The sequence below is a fragment of the Struthio camelus genome, chromosome 11 (assembly GCF_040807025.1).
Source record: "Struthio camelus isolate bStrCam1 chromosome 11, bStrCam1.hap1, whole genome shotgun sequence".
NCBI classification, from domain to species: Eukaryota; Metazoa; Chordata; class Aves; order Struthioniformes; family Struthionidae; genus Struthio; species Struthio camelus.
Genome location: NC_090952.1, coordinates 7087611 through 7105323, shown reverse-complemented (window position 1 = coordinate 7105323; position 17713 = coordinate 7087611). Strand labels below are relative to the sequence as shown.

The 17713-nt window shown below is 42.1% G+C and overlaps 1 protein-coding gene across 4 annotated transcripts in view; it reads right to left on the bottom strand.

Moving 5' to 3' along the window:
* The window catches only part of LOC104150916 (ubiquitin carboxyl-terminal hydrolase 12), a 31121-nt gene extending 16603 nt beyond the window's left edge, over positions 1-14518 (bottom strand). Inside the window, exons 1-2 of one of the 4 annotated variants that reach the window (XM_068956869.1) lie at positions 14353-14518; positions 1069-1149 (exon numbers count right to left, since the gene is read on the bottom strand). In XM_068956869.1, coding sequence (XP_068812970.1) covers positions 1069-1149; positions 14353-14400 — 129 coding nt within the window. In that variant the 5' untranslated portion in view covers positions 14401-14518. Of the gene's footprint in view, positions 1-120; positions 174-1068; positions 1150-14352 lie in introns of those variants that run through there. The other 3 variants (XM_068956870.1, XM_068956871.1, XM_009685430.2) reach the window with 3 other exon arrangements.
* Positions 14519-17713: the final 3195 nt, after the last annotated feature.

The window sequence follows — 17713 nt, the reverse complement described above, 5'->3', positions numbered from 1 at the left end:
TCAATGCCTTTAGATAGCTTGGTGTCTGAGAACACAAACTGCTAGAGACACACAGAAATCAATGAAATGAATTCTAATGCACTGCAATAAATAACACTTTAGTAGCTGTGTTAACCTTACTTGGTATGTCAAAAGGTAGATCATTTTGTTCTTCAGCTTTCCATGAAATGGGCCTAGACGACCAGTAAACAGAAACAGTATCTGGGTTTATAGCGAGTTCTGCCAAAAATGTATTTTCACATCATAAATGGGATGATACAGAATCACTGTTTCTATATCTCGTTTCTTATATAGCATCATTGGCAACAAAAGCAACAGCCGCCTTTCTCCTCCAGGAGCAGAGGCGATATTGCACCAATGCTCCATTCTTTCCATGGTTAATTTAAACAGACAACTCTTATTGCCCAACAGATCCTAGTCAAGTCAGATGTACGCAAACTGACAGATCAAAAAAAATCATTTTGAAAGGACTCACTGGTATACGAGGCAGTAAAAAAGGGGGTATTTCTACATGTTAGAAAATTATCAGCCAAGTAAACGTCATTTATCTCTTGGCTATGTCTTCATGTAGAAGAACATCCATGAATTCCACAAGTAGTATGTTTTTAGAGAAGTAATGCGTTTTGGTTTAAAAACTTCAAGGCTTACATACATTGAATATCAGTGTAACATCAAATATCTTTGCTCTAAAAGGAGCAGAAACCACGCTCTAACAGCATTTGCACTTTATTAATGTTCCTTTCAGCTTTGTATTATAATCCTATAACTGGAAATGTGCCCAAGTATGAAGGTTTATCTCAAAGACTTTTTAATTTAAAAATATACTTCTTTTTTAGTATTTAAAATAAGATGTATATATTGGTTATAAGCGACAAGGCATAGCATCACATTGCAGGATGCGGTGTCTCTGCACATTCCCACTTTGTGTCAGGAGTGCCCAGAGAAAAAGTTCTGAAAGAGAATCCTGTTAAATTCAAAATTAGGATTTTGAATTTATTCCAAATTGAATTTATTATCATTAGGATATAAATAGGAAAACAGCACTTAAAGCAAAGAAAATTCACTTACATTGACCAAGCCAAAGTAATGCTCATTCACTGGGAACTGCTCAGGACCAATCTCTTTCTCCAAAGCAGAGGCATTGGCGCCCTGCAAAGAAGAAAACGTGTGTTATGTTAGAGGGAAAAAAATCTTCCTAAAAAACATCCAGCTGAATCCATACGCCTCCCACAGAAACAAAAAAGCCAAGAAAAGGTGTTACTTCCATGGAGAATCAGCATTTAAAGTGTTATCTGCGTTCTTGAAAATGTAATCAATCTGAGACTTGTTATTTACTATTATAAAAGGTACCACAGTTTCACTTATAAAACAAGACAAAAAGCCCTACTTCATCAGCCTGAATTGCAGCAGAGTACTATTAGATCCATCAGAAGGGTCTTCTGCATTTGAATTTATTTGAAAATTAATAATAAGAAAGTTGTTCTCAGTTAAGATTTCAGGTTATTCACAGTGACATAGAAATGACAACTTAAGTTCAGTGAAGTATGCATTATAAAAATAAAGAAACTTATAAGACACACAGAGAGAACTTCTAAATCTGGAGGACCAAAAACACCTAGGCTTAAAATTCCGTGAAAGAAAAAAAATGGCTTTTTTCCTAAACATATTTCAACATGCTTTGAGTACCTGTTAGAATTTCATTAGCATTAGAATTTAACTTCATTTTCATTAGATTTTCTAATGTCGCTGCAGTTTTTTTAAAATAAATGTTGCTGATGAAATTCTTTTTAGACTATCAAGGACAAAAAAACAAATTTTATAGCTGTACAACAGAAAGACTGCAAAAGAAAAATACCAAGAAATGTAAACCACGTCCACCCTTTTTAATGTTATCATAAAGGGCTACAAAAACATGCCGAAGAGAAAGAAACTCTTGCGTTCACTGTTTGCATCTCTATCATGTATAAAGAATCGTTGAAAAACTTCTTGCCTTTAATGCTACTTTACATCAGAAATCCTATCACTTTCTGACCTTTTTTTCTGGAAAGCATAGTTAGGAAAGAGACAAAAAGAACAGAAAGAAGAACTGTATTAGACATTACTTAAGTTCAATTCACTTCGGCTTTGCTACTCTTACGTATTAAGCTTACGGCGTATTTCTGAATATGTCCCTGAGTCTCCAGCAATGTAATGAGGACAGAACCCTAGATATGACTGAGAAATACCACCATACATCCATACGGTCTTACTTAACCCAGAGAAGAGAAACTAAAGCGTACCAATATTCCAGTTTTAATTTTAACTTTGTCCACCTCAAATCTAAAGTGGTCTCTTTCCATTTTCTCCTCTTTTTTTGTCCACCAATACCTTAGAGCTGAGCTCCCACTTGGGACTTGGTGCCTTCCCTCATACCACACCATCCCGTTCTCTAACGTGTCTCGGTGATCTTCCAGCACCCCTCAGCCGCATCCCGTTGCGTCCGCGCTGTTATCTAGGGAGTTGTGAGCGTTCAATGCCAGATCCAAGCCCTTTGGATTCCCGTCTTCTCTTTTAGATATCTAAGTCACTGGATACACCTATAACCTTCTGCAAATAGTAAAGAGAGATCCTGCAGCACAGATGAGCCATCTTAAAACTTAAATACAAGCCTCTCAGAAAAAACACTAAACTAACCCAACAATTAGAGTCTGGCAAAAATCCGTTCATCTGCTTCCCTGAAACTAGCGATGACTTTTAATAACTGAGTAAATGTTTCGATCTTTTCCATGAGCACTCTACTATTAGCAGAAAACACAGACAAGTAGAGGCTCTGTATTTAGTCTGTTACAGACCATCTAGATAGAACCAAGAAAAGGACAAAAAAGAATACAATCTTCTAAAAGACAGAAAAGATACTAAGTAGTAATCTGGTTTAACAAGAGCAATGGCAACTCTGTAGTCAGATCTCTTATATCAGATTTACAGGGAATAACGTATATCAAAAAGACGGGAAACAAGGAAAGCTCATAATTATATACTACAAAAACACACTAAAACCATCAAGCGCTGATAGATTTACAAGCAAGGCTCTTTGCAAGCAGCAATTACACAGACATTTTTCGAGCGCCAGTTGAAGCAGCTCCTCTCATTTGTTTCCCCACGTCCATTCCCCGCTCCCAACTACTTGTTTTTCCCTCCGCTATATCAAAAAACAAAAAAAAACCCCAAAGGCAAATCTAGATATACGATAAGCTGTCTTTAGAATAAATAAATGTCTGACCAATTAAAATAATAAAACAACTGTAATTTTTAACAAGAGTATGCTGTAAAGAATTTACCAACCTAACATAGAGCAATAATGTGATTCAACTACACCACCGACTTGTATGCCCCATGTATTTACCAATTTAATCTAACAGGTTACCTGTGCCTTCCCCCTCCACTCCCCGCAAGTGCTTAATCCTACCTACCGCCCAAGATTTGCAAATCTAGATAAGCAGATCTGTCCTAAGTGCGGGGACAGATGACAAATTAAAGTGCCCTTAATAAATTAAATGCCTAAGTTAAAGTCACCCAGCTACAGAAGCTGAACTAGCCTAACAGTTTCCATTTCTCCTAACGTTTCTTATCAGAGAACATTTTAAATCATCACACCAAAAATCAGGAAAAACAAAAGAGGGCTCAAACCTCTAATCGCGGGAGGAATTCACATCAAAAAATTCACTCCTTTAAAATAGCTCTGAAGTTGTAAACTTGCAAACTAAATAAGAAGGCATGGAAATAAGGTACTGAAGAGGCTCTAGAAAATGCACGTGCTTATCATACCACGAGAAAATAACTACATGGCACGCAGCGTAGAGTGATTTATGCTGGGAGTGAACGCCCAGGAGGACTATACTGCACGGGGCAACAGACGGGCAGAACAGTCACTTCTCTTTACAGCGACAGCACACATTGGCCACGGTCACGTTTCGCGAGGAATTACCCATTGCATATTTGTGAGCAAGGCAGCGTAACCAGAGTCAAAGTTCAGCTAGTCAGCACCCACGATCTTTGCAGCTCAACTTGCAAAGAGCAAATTATTCGACGGGAGAGCCAGACTAGTAAGGCATGAACCGTACTGCACTGCTGTGCACCTTAACAAGCAGTGCAGTTTTCAGACCGATAGATGTTATCTACATTTTCCCACCCGCCTAAAAGATTTCTCCATCTGGATAAATAATTCTGCCAAAGATCAAGCGAATATCTCCTGATAAGACACAATGCACGCTCTGCTATTTTGCAAACATAAACGCCCCAGTTCTCAATGAGAAATAAAATCCGACTCAAGCTGCAAGTCTCCAAAGTATGAGAATTTATACTCGATTATTCAATGAATTGAGGGGCATTTCTGGTGGAGCAAAGAAACTATTCTGCATCTTAGAGTACATAACACTTTTAAAACTATAAGAAAATCAAATTGTTGAAGCAATAATAATGACAAGGAAAAAAAAATCTCTTTTACAAAGCCACTGAGTTTGCTTGGCACATAAAAGCTAAGCAAAGAAAAGGGCATGACAATACACCTGAACGTAAAGTTCAATGCATGAGATAAGAATTGATTCCTCATTGCTAGCTCAAGACACGTAAATACATCTTAGGAAAATTCACAAGTGCATCCATGAGGCTTCTAGGAGGTCCATGAAACGCCCTCAAGGAATTGCTCTGCTACTGTGGTTCAGGGAGAGATGATAAAACTTTCTGTACGTAGCTCCTTGAGTAGGAACAAAACACAAATTTATAGGGTCAATATGCACTTGACAAAAAAAGCACCCTCCCAGCCTAAGTGAAGCGGTAATAGTGTTTTACTTATATAAATTCACACTCTAAATCTTAGAGTCTAATTAACACTTCCACATCGGTGGGGGAGGTGACCAACTAAAGTTTCAGCAACTTCTAATCAGGATTTGCAATTTTCTATAAATTGCTATGACTTAGAAGGACGCCTCAGAGGTTGGCTGCACTTTTCAAAACCTCCCCTATTGCATTCACACGGCCACTCGCAGAACTGACATTGAACCTAGAGAGAATAAGGAAGTTCAGCTTAGTGAGTCACCCTCATTCTGGCACTATTTGAGTCTTAGGAAAGTCGCCCGGCCCATCCAAACTATCACCATTTTAGCAGTTCAGAGTAATCCACTGACACTATAGGGCTTCAACCAATTTTAAGCGCCAGAATTCTTGCACGGCAAACGATATGCGCATTTTAATCATCTATTCCTTTTGTTTGCTTTTCATTGGAAAAAAAATACTGCTAACAATGGTCAAGGAAACCCCAAGAGCATACAGAGGATAAAATATTTCCCATCATAGCTGCATCAATTATTTTTATTTTTGTGCATAATAGGATTCATTAAAAAAAGGAAACTTTCCAAGAACATTCCTGGTATTCACTGATTTCTATCAGAAGACATTAAACAACACCCTTAAAAAATCCCATATGCTGAATTATAGAATATCAAGCAAGAGCACAAGGAATTGGTAACGTTCAAGTTTTTCTTCTCCAGTTTTCAGAGGAGCTCAGTGCGGACATCAACATTTGATGCATACGAGATACAGAGAAGACGGAAATAATTGAATGAAACTGATGTTTACCCAAGAACTCCCCAAACCTTTTTTATGGCGGGTTTTGTTGAGGTGGTAAGGTAAAAAGGGATGTGAAAAGCCCAGTTTCCAAAAGGTCTTGCCTGAGGTAGCTGTCTAAGCAAGTCATCACACGTGAAGTGATCCTACCGTAAAGCTGAAATTTTAACTGGATGACCCATCAAAAACACAATAGAGATCTATCGCGTCTAGTAACTTGGAAGCCATAAATCTTTTCTGCTCAGTTGAGAAGTCTTAAAGATTTACTTCCAGCTCAATACACCATGCCAGGGAAAATAACCAGAGTAGACTTTATTTCTCAAATTACACTGCTAACGCACTGCATCGCTGAAACTAGACAAGAAAGAAGCATGCTCAAGCTCTACGGGCTCTTATCATCCCTTCAACCAGCTCATGGCTATTCCTGCAAAGCATACAAACGGTTTGCCTGGCTTAGAGTAAATTGACTACAGACACTGGAAACATACTCATACCTTCCAGGGTCTTAAATACTTGTATGCCCAAAAGCTTGTTTGCATTTATAACCATCCTGGCAGACAGATGGATGACAGGTTGCATTGCTTGTCTGACAAGAAGCATAACGAGAAGTGACTGTTGGAAGGTGAATAAAAGTTACCACTTTTCTCTCCGCTGTGTATGAGTAGCTTTACAGTAGGAATAAGAACATGGCCCAGACCCGCAGAGTTCTTCTGAGGCTATCGACGAACCAAAGAACAGCTGGGAGTGATCAAAAACAACAGTGCAGCACAGATGATGAACTATGGTCTACTGATGAGACTAATTCACACGTCCAGCATCCACATGGTTTTAGCTTAAAATCATAACTTCCCCCCTGCTTTTCGGTACTAGAATTTTTAGTAGATTTCAGTGAAATCCTAGGCCTCCACAAAACTCAGCCAAAAGCAAACATTAGTGAACAACCATTTTTTCTGAATTAACACTTCCACTTTGACGAATCCAAGCTTCCGCTGGCAAGTAGTACCTACTTTTGCGGCTACAAACGTGGCTTTACAGAGGTGGGAATGGTTATAAAAGCAATGTTGTATTCTCTTCCTCAGCATGCCAGCAGACCGCGGGAGCACAAAGCAGCTGCTGCCATAGCTGCAGTAAGAAAAGGATCAAAATTAGCACAAGGCTGGGTCAGTATCGCTGCTGTTACTCAGAACTCCTGTCAAAAATAATCAGGTCAACTCTGTCCCGCTGCTTGAGCAAACGGTGAGTAGAGACGCACTGAAGCTATAAAATGAGGAGGAAAAAAAAAACCACAGCAGGCAACAGGAAAGGGCATGAGTAGAAAGATCCCATTGCCACCTTTGCAACAGTCTAAAGATTTAGTATGGGGAACTGGAGCAGTTTGCAGCATTTATTGCTGCCAAACTGAGCTTCTAACTAAGCACAGGAGGAAGGCACAGGCTGCAGCCCTGCGCGTTCTGGAGGGCACCGGTTTCACATCAGCTTTGCCTGATGACCGGTGGAGTGTCTCACCTTATTAGCACAGTCCACTAGCTATTAGAAATTGGGTATATTTTCTAAGTTATATGAATGGATGCAAGGCAAATTTATGCAAGAGGTTGGAAGAGAGAAGTATGGCAAGAAAACAACAAGAAACTATGGTGAAAGAAATGGGAGAGCAAGCAAAGAAAAATACACCCATTACAACACTCATTAAACGTTGATATAGTGCATGAATTATCTCTGACATGTTCCTAATCATACAGCGTTCTTGAAATTATACAAGCAAATACGCGCAACAGCAAAAGATTATCAATGGATTTACAGACAGCTTCATTGCTAGCTCAACATAATGGGACAAAATACTAATGATTTGTCTGCTTTAATAGAAGGGACATGGAAAGTTACAGATACCTAAACTATGCTACATTTGCCAAATCAATGTTACTAGAGGTTTTTTGAAGCAAGAATGAAGCAATTGCTTAAAGGATAACAAAAGAAAGTAACTAGAACTGTGAAACCCTTCTCGTGTTTTCCAAAAATACAGCCTGGAACTAGCAGTTTGTTTCTTTTTAATATTAATGATCCCAACAAAACCAATGACAAATCCCGTTAAGTCACTGCTGTGTTTATTTTGGGGAAAGCCATCCCTTTAGATGCTCCATTTACAGTTTATTTGTAGATAGTAGGATATTTTCAGAGGAGAAACTCTGGATATCATCAGTACATATAGTACTGCTCTTAAGAGTTTCAAAAAATTCCTATTTGAATACTGTATCGAGTTTAAAGTGTAGTTTCCTACACTTGCCTATACTTCAACTACTTTAGCCCTATGTAAAACATACACTAGACTACTTTGTCATCAGATTACTTTTAACGAACTGAAGAGAAATCAGTTAATTTAAAACACTCTCCTTTCACGGCTCCATATAGTCCACGGAAATCTAACAACATAGCCTTTCTTCAAAGGTAAATTACTTGCTAGTTTTTAGCTCTGTGCGAAGTATTAATTTCAGCATTACACACTTCTCCTCCAAGCGCTTTATCCTTCTCCTGTTACAATTAACATAGTTCAGCTCCAATAAAGTAATTATGGCATTGCAACTTAGAATATATCTAAACTTTTATGACAGCTGCATGCACGCTCAGAAGCTGCATAGCATGGCTGCTGGTATAACAGCCAGCTGAAATGAAAGTGCCTTATAATATATCAGCTTGGGTACGGCATTATACTACCTCGACTTTTGGATTGGAAACAGCTTCGTCTCACTGAGCTCACAGCATGCACCTGCCTGCAAAAGCCATTTCCCTAAAGAACAATGTCATCAGGCAAAAATGGGAGAAAGATCTAGGAGAGATTTCAGTATATAGAACATATCTGGTGCACAAGTCTTGCTGGAGTCTCTCGTAATTATTCATTTGACTTTTTTTCCCCACAAATTAGAGCAGAAGAGATTTAGCATATGAAAGAAAGCTGGGAAGTGGTTTTCAAGTTGGGCAGAAAGGCTCCAAGGGATACCATCGTGCAGACCTTGAGATTAGAAAAACTGGTTAAACATACAGCATGAGTAAAGAATGGTTTTAAAAAGCCAACAACAACAACTTAATAAAACCAAATAGGCCATGCCAGAGCTACTTAAAATCTGTCAGGGAAGAAACCTGAATGAGTTGATGTATTTCATACGATCTGCCAATATTTACTTTGCTACAGTAGCCGCGATAATAGGTCCAGGTTCAGGACTACGAAGATTACCATGTGGAGGAGCATGAAAGGGAGTAGAACTGGGGCTGTAGTTCTGAAACAGTTAATAAAACATATAGCCATGATTTTTTTAAATCTCAGAATTAGATGCTAATTCCCCCTCTTTTAAAACATCTTGGTCACGTGTAGCACTGAAATCAGTTAAAAAGAGCTGTCAGCTCAGCTACCCCACACTACGATTATAGCTTTTGAAGTTATCCCTTTTCATGCATCAAGGCAGGCTGTGATTTTAGGCATAGCAAATTATGGTAAATTGAACTTTGGATTCCTGCATTTGGTATGCTTATATAAGCCAAAGAAATTGATAATCTTGAAAGGAGCAGGTAGCGCGGTGTCACGGGCTTCCCAAGACTCCACACTTCTAAACAGTAGAAAGTCTTTCTAATCTGCACGGAATATTCTGCACACGGAAATGACTATCTCTGCCTGTTCTTCAATGGTCAGTAAAGTTTACAGAGCACTCTGGCGGCTGCTACTAATATTAAGGAGTCTACAGTGAAACTGCAAAACACCATTTCAAAATAAAGTTACTACCACGAAGCCTTTCAAAGCCAAAATACAGTTCTAATTAAAGCATTTTTAAAAAAATAAAATGCTTTACAAACTCCTCCATGTAAATGTTTATTCAATTAGAAGCTAGTCTTGCAAGGTCCACAGGATCTATGCCTTACTGACTGAAGCACAGCAACACATAAGTATTTGTGAAATTCTGTAATTTTATGCTCTTCAAAATTAGACTGTAAAGGTAGGCTCCACTAAAAAGGACATGCAGAAAGGATGCTGGATTAAGGGCAGGAAATACAGAACTACTGCTTAGAGTCTCGACCTCTGAAACGTGGTATCGTAAACAGACTATTTCGCCCTCCTCAGCCACCCTCTCCAAGATTACATAGCTCTCTCCAACTAGTTCATCCACGTGAAAAGAGCCCTGCAAGGTTCCTCCCGACCTTGAGTTTCTCTTAGTTGACCCGGTGCGTAGGGGTGCCTTGCCAGCACAGCTCTCAGAGAGGGCCAACAGGCAGTGAGACAAGAACACGTACAAACACAGATCTACGGGTGTATTCAAGGCCCCCCGTATTTCCCACTGCTGGTTTTTGTGAGGGGTAGTAAAATTGCAGGCTGATCTTCAGGCATCGATGTTAAACAATATAAGAACGATACCGTAAAAAGGGAGGAAGCGGGTGCTGACAGAAGCAAAACTTCACATTACAGATTTACGAATGGGTTGCAGTTTCAGACATTACACATGTACAGGTTAAATGGGCAGGGAGCAATGACAGCAAGGAAATTCGGGCACAGGGCCCGTCAATGGATCTGAATGTGATTATATTAACCCCTCTGGCATTGAGTTGTGAAGTGGATCAATCGCTAGGGAAGGAGCTGAAAATATAAAAACACAACACAAGGAACAAAACAAAATGATCTACAGTGCAGCCCTGTATTTTGGCAACAAGTCTAGGAATTTCCCAAATCGACATCTGCAAGAGTAAATACTGAAAGCCACTTATTTTTTTAATAGGAATGGATGTACAAGTTATAAGAGATATGCATACAAATATAGATATACTCAAACGTCTTTCAAAAAATTTGCTAAAAGTCCTGATTAACGAACAAAGCAAGAAACATGCAGTAACCCAGAGCACCTCTTCAACTATCTATGCTCTGCTGCTATAACATCTTTTCCCAACTATTCATACCTTATTTTTTAAACTGTGACAGCTCCTATACTGGAGATGCCTCTAGGATAATTAATTATCTAGTCTCAGATAATGAACCATTTACTTCTCAGTTTCCTCATTACTCCGTAGCACAAGAATTATGTTCTCTCATTTTCCCAGGGACCGTGAAGACATGAAATCTTAAAGTCGATAGATAACTTTGGATCAAAACAGACACTCATGCATGTGGTAGCTCAGGACTTGTGCATAATTTCAAAAAACCAAAACAAAATAAATAAAAAAACCCACCACCACCATGCACAGGAAACCTGCCCGATATCCACCCATCCACCCAATGTTATTCTTCTGGTAAGGCTAAAACAAAGTTCTAAAAACGTAGGTGAAACAGCAGTAGAGACCAACGTTGTACATCAGTGACATGACAGCCCTGCTGGAACCGAATAATATATACTGTTCGGCTGGCAAATAGAAATGTATTATCTACAAATGATTTGGTCATCTCTTCACTACCCCTGAAGTTGTTAATTATATCCCTGCTGTACTGATTCAGAGGAGCAGAATAGGACTGCCACCAATTTGTATACTGGATTTGAGTTCCTCAGGTAGATCTTGCTGGTTCAGCAAACAATTAGCCATGAATCTAGTGGGAAGCATCCCTAAATTAGCTTACCAAGAAACACCAATACTTCTGTAAACAGCTGACTACGGACTTTTCATCACATTAGCAGCCTGAGGAAGGAAAAGACCAGATCAATGCTTTTCATTTTCTTCCATGCATGTGTTTTGCTTTGCTCTTCCAAATGCCAAAAAAGCTATTGTTAATGCAACAACAACAAGCCATGACTCCTGACTCAGATTTCTGAGTTAAGCCTCAGTTCTACTACCAGTTGTCACAGCCCATGGGCCAAGAGGTCTCCAGCCCTCTGCAGCAGGGCAGGCACGTTCTGGTTCAGATGATGTAGTCAGAACCACACAACTGGGTCCTCCCTGCCATCTCTCCTCAGTAAGGCAGGATCTGAATCTCTCCATGACTGTGCACATGCCACAGGACTACAAAGATAATGGGTTTTATATATTTTTTTGCAACAGGAGCTAGGCACTCCTGCACTCCATGAAGCAAAAGGGGCAGAGGTTAAAAAACAGCCTCAAGACTGCTTTCCATTTCAGTCTCCTAGATAATTTTGCAGTCACTTGCAAAAAGAAAAGGAAAGCTCCTGGACTACCTGACTGGACAAGGGCTCGGAAGCAAAATTAAGCCAGAGCGATACAGCAAAAAAATAGAGCTCTAGCTGGTAGCTTTTGGCTATGGATGTGTCTTGTTGCATGGCGCTGGTCTCCTTACTAAGCAATGAATCACATTCAAATTAACATGTATTTTCCTAAGAATTTCCAATCTTCGCAGTGCTACAGTTGCCACATGAATGTTACGCAATCACAAAAAAGGGATGGCGCTGGTATACAGGAAATGCAGAGATCATGAGGCACAGGAGAGATGAGCCACACTTCAAAAATCTAGGAAGTTACTTTAGGGAGGGAGAACTGACTAAAGTTTGAATTCATTAGTTGACAGTAATGTAGTTGTGGCACTGAATTTAATTTTTAAAGAGACATTGCTGAATACAGGAGCGACTATGAGATGAGAAGTCAGGAACACCAATCCTTATGCTGCTGACTAAGGGGTCCAACAGCGTGATAAACTTGTGTTTCAGTTTTCCAGTCTGAAGGGCATACGATGACCAGAAGCGCTGAAAATTGGCTACGTTACTAAAAAGATGTACAGTACTGTGCAAGCACTACATATTAGCGTTACCCTGAAGAAAGTAGCTTCCCAGATAGACTTTGTTGAAATAATTGAGTGGTCTTTTCAATCTCAGTAGATTTTTCACATTATGACAAAGCAAACAATATTTTTATTTACTAGATGCTAATATAAGGAGACGCAAATAAGCTGATTCAATTTGAAAACGCAGCACCTAGCACCTTAAGTTTCCTGTGCTAACTCAAGAAAAAACAGAGCAAGCTGGACTGTAGGTTTAGCCAACCTGCATATACACCTACAACACTGATCCTGAAAAATCCCATAACGTTTGATGAAACGGACGTGTAATGGAGTTGGAAGCAAGTTTCTCTGGGGGAGAAAGCCACAATTATTTTGTGTTAGTAGCTCTATTCAATATTTTCTGTAGAGAAATGAAACCATAACTTCTCTTGAAGCAAGAACAGTAAGCAGAATCTGCTTCCCCAAAGCTGTAATATACTGACAATATAATTGTTAAAAACCTCCTCTGGAAGGAAATAGTACTTCAGCACGGACATTAACACGGTACAAGCATCTCCCTGGCTTCTAGCTTCCCAAACCAAATTAAGATAAACACAAGAGCGGAAATGAACCCAGGAGAGACTACGTATAGCCAAGGTTTCTAAAAATAATCACAGAACCATTGGAACGACTGTATTCAAATTTGGCTACACACTCATAGGAAAACGCATTGCCTTATATTTGCCCTCTTAATCTGAGGCTAAGGCAGCTGATCTCAGGAATGCATCCAAAATATTATATGGGATTGAGTCAATCACCTGCCTCTGGGGTAGGGAACTCCACAACCAAGTCATGATTCAGACACTTCTCGTGACCTTAATTTCACCTGTGCTTGTGATGGGGAACTAAAAATACAATTTATTTCGAAAAATCTAGTGAGATCAGTGAATTGTGAAGCTCTGGAGAGTCTTCTGAAACATTTAACTCCCAATTTTAACATCAGGTATTCATTCCCATAACAAGAGATTCAATTTTTTTTTTAAGAGTATTAACATGAAACTCCAAACACCACCGTGTGTATAACACCACCACCGTTCTGTTTAACTGGATCTCAAGTTAATCAAAACTGATAGCCAGTACCTAAATTCGTTAAAAAATAAAAAAAGGCATAGAAACAGTACACCCTGTACATACACCTGAAATCAGTCCCAGCAAGCTGGTACACAAGAGCCTCTTTTGACACTGCAACCTACTATCCGCTCTGCAAGAGCTACTGTTTCAAATGAAATACAGAACTCAAGCTTGACCACTTGGAGTAATGAAGACGCGGGGCTATGAAAAGCAGAGTACTAAAACTGAATACACCCTCAGCCAGATCCCAAGTTGGAACGTGGCAGTTCAGCTCTCTGTCTGGGTTTATGCTCTTCACTAAGAGAGCTGTAAAGTGTTTAGACGGCGTATCATTAACGAGACGCAGTATTTTATTATAAGCCACCTGCATTTGAGGAGAACTGCTCAGCCGTCTACGTGGCCATGTAGCTTCGTTAAGAATTCTGCATAATCATGCAATTATCAGTCTACCCCCTCGCGAGGGTTTCACCCACGATACGGACGATGCCCCTGCCCTGTGCGTTCGCGTGAGATGATTACGGAGCTTTTATAAGCCGGTATACGAGCGTTAAACGGAGCTGGGATATCACAACTAGTGACAGCGAACTCAATTGGGGGGAAAAATATATATATAGTACAGGTAATGTTTTCAGTTCCCTTAGCTCATCTCGCTCTGGAGGAAACCGCCCCCCCCCCCAAGGCCACAACGCGCTGCCGCTGCTGGGTCGGGAGGCCACGGGAAACACCGGCAGGTTCCCGTTTCTGCGCGACCTCGGGGCTCCGCGAACTGCTGGCACCGCGCCCGGCCCGGCCCGGCCCGGCGGCTCCTGCCCCGCCGCCACCGCCGCCCTCCGCGGCCCCCCGGCCCGGCCCCTCCCGCCGCCGCCCCGCGGCCCAGGCCGGCAGGGCCCGCCGCTGCCCCCCCCGCAACCCCCCCGGCCGGCGGCGGCGGCGGCGGCGCTGCTCACCATGGTACAGATGGAAGCGAGCCTGCGGACCGTCATCAGTATGTCCATCCGCCCGGCGCGGCCCCGCTGCCCGCGGCCGCCGCCCCCGCTGCCGCCGGCGCCATGTTGCGACCCAGCCGCCCAACTGACAGCGGCAGCCGCAGCCGCAGGTGGCGCAACCGCCAAATGGGGCCGGGCGCCGGCGGTGCGACGCACAAACGGCGCCGGCTCCGCGCCGCGCCGCGCCCCGGCGGCCCCCCCCGGCCCGGGTCCGGCCCGGCCCCGCACAGAAGGTTCCTCCCGGCCGAGCCGGCGAGGGGGGCCCTGTTTTTAGGAGGCCGAGAGGTTTGGGCTCTGTGTGCGTCGCTGGCCCGCAGCGAGGCTCCCACGGCCACGCTGTCCTTCCCACGGCGTCTGCTCCGCGCTGCCGGGGCGGCGGGGACGGTCTGCAATCTGGAAAACACACACACACACAGAGATATATATATATATATATATAGGTGTATCTCCTTATAAAACATGCAAACAGTGGAAAAGGACACGTGGTGCTGAAAGCACGGGCCGCAAAGCAACAAAATCAGCGAAAGGGAAATAACAGAAAGAGCCAGATTCGCACAGAGCCAAACGCAGTGTCAACGCGGGTTCGGGCAGTTTCCTCTCCTCCCTTCCACAGCAGAAGCGGCCTGAGCGCATGAGAAAGGGGGCTCCTCTCCCCTGCGCGCCCCGCGCCCCGCTGCTCCTCTCTGAACGCTACCGACGCTTTTCACTCGCCTTGCGCCGCGGCCGGGGTATCCAGCGGTACAAAGGCGGCTCGTGTCCGGGGCGGCAGCTCGGCCGGGCGAGAACTGGCCCTGGGGCCTCGGGCGGGCAGCGCAGGGCACACGCAGTCACGCACGGCCGCCAGGACCCAGGCGGCGGCGAGGCGGGGGACGCGGTCGGGACTGCCATCCCCTCGGCACGCGCAAAAACTCCTGAGGAGCGCCGTAATCCGTACCGGCCGGCTCTCAGAGGAAAGACCGTGTTTGTGTCAACGGGCGGCAGAAGGGGAAAGAGCGGCGGCAACGCTTCCCGCCGTCTTGCTGGCATCTCGGCAAGGCCCTCCTAGCCCTTTGCTCGTGTTACCGCCTTTGTGAGACGCATGAGGAATAATCGTATCCAGTTTCAAAAGCAATTGGACATCCTCGTGCGAAAAGCTCCAATGGTAACGGCAAATATTTTTATTTTTAGAATGCTTCGTCTCGAGAGTGCCAACAACAATAAAAATAGCAAATCTTCTAAAAGCCGTAGCCAAAAGCAACACAGACCAGTAAATAAATCTGTAAAAAATGTGGTGTGGAAATAACATAATCTCTCTGCAACATGCACAGGCGCGTATCTTTGCATGGAGCAACCCAATGAGTGGTTAGTGAAGTCTCCAAAATCATCCAAATGTTTCTGAAGTTACTCTGAGTTTTGCAAGCATTCGCCCTTTAATTTAAGCTATTGTTTTTCCAAGAGAATTTGAATTAGAAACATGCTCTTTTTTTAGCTAAATATAAGTCCATTGTACACAAACAATAAAAATCTCTTTTAAAAACAATTCTTACTCTCCATGCCAAGGGTTATACAATCTCAAATAGTGCGAATCCTTCTGCGTGGTTGCACTCAGCGAAAAGACAATTAGACAATTTAGAAAATCAGATAAAGATCAGATTAGAAAGCCTCTGGCTTTCATTATGTATCTTAAAAGAATTCGTCCAGCATTAGAGTCTATGAGTTATGACTTTTGGAAAAAAAAAAGGCACTGGAGAACATAATAAAAATATTTGGAGAATATGCTGGGGTGGGGTTTTTTTCTTTTTTTCTTTTTTTTTTTGTATTAAAAGACATTCTCTCTGGAAAGAGATTTCTGTACCCAGTGGAAAAAAGTTTTGGTTAGAAATACAAGAAGACTAGGCTAGCAGGTAAGAAATTTAGACTGAGCCATATTAGAAAAGGAACTAGAAATCGACTGGGCTGCTTTCAAGATTCAGTCCAAGCCTGCGCTCTCACATTTCCTTTAAGCGACCAGAAGCCCTCACAGCTGCCAAAAGAAGCAGTTCAACATTTCCTCCACCTCGAGTCTTTCATTCCTGCCCCCACACATCTCCTCTCTTGTGTCAGCACCGGCATCCGTACAAGCACATGGTGAACAGCTTGTTGAGCCTCGCCTCATAAAGCAGCTTCTCCATCCCCTCGATCGTTTGAGTTACCCAGCTCTGTACCTTCTCAGACTCCACCATGTCCTTGAGAAGCGGACAACTGCACACAGCGCTAGAGATGTGGATACTCCAAGGTTTTACGTAGCAGCAAAATGATATCCTCTGTCTTGTTCTCCACATGATGGAGATGATGATACCCAACATTTAGTTGGCTTTTTTGGTGGCTGCTGCGCAGCGCTGATGATTTCAGAGAACTGCCAGTGATGACTCCAAGATCTCTTTCTTAATTTGTAGTGCCACTTCCAAGTTCAGCATCATTGAGGCATACTTCAGATTACTTTTCTCCGGATGCTTTACCTTACATTTCTCTATATTAAAGCTCATCTGCCAACCTTCTGCATGCTCACTCACTTCTTTGAGATCCTTCTGACGTTCCTCAGCATTGGCACAACATATGGCTGCCCGAAAGTACTTCTGCTTCTGTCAGCTGTGTTGTCACTCTTTGGAACAAGTTGGTAAATCTGTGTTTTTCTAGGAATGTCTTTGCTTGTATAGAATATTCCCCATGACATTGCTTAATTTATCTGGTCTTTTTTGCTAGGCTGAAAATTTCCTGGCCACCCAGAAGCTGATAGATATATTATTGTTTGTTTTTATAGGAGGAATATTGTGAGAATACTTTCATATTACCCAACAACATATGCTTTTAATAGCAAACAGCAACAAAGGTTCCGACCTCCCACAGTTAGAGAGGGGGACGGATACACATTGTTGCTAGCTCATCCCAAGATTTATACTGTGCCCAGCTCGATAACACATTTCAAAGTGCGCTGTTTATTGTCAACAAGATACTGAGCATTCTCCTCTCATTTTGCCTGCTCTTACAAAACTTCTGTGACATTAAAGAACCCTGGTAACAAAATTTCCAGGAAAAGATTTTTCACTGTTTGGGTTTTTACAAAAATTTGGAAGGAAATCCATACTGGAGGATTTGAAAACTCTTCACGTCGGAGCCATGTCCTGAAAGACACGTGATCTGGTGGCTCCCTCCCAGTACCATGAGCTGGATAGACCTTCCAGACACTTTGTTCCACCTCCTCATCAGCTGACTATCATGATGGACAAAGTAATAATACCTAGTGCTTACTCAGCAACTCAGCACAAATACTGCTTCAGAATTAGTTTTTGGAGGGGAAACTGAG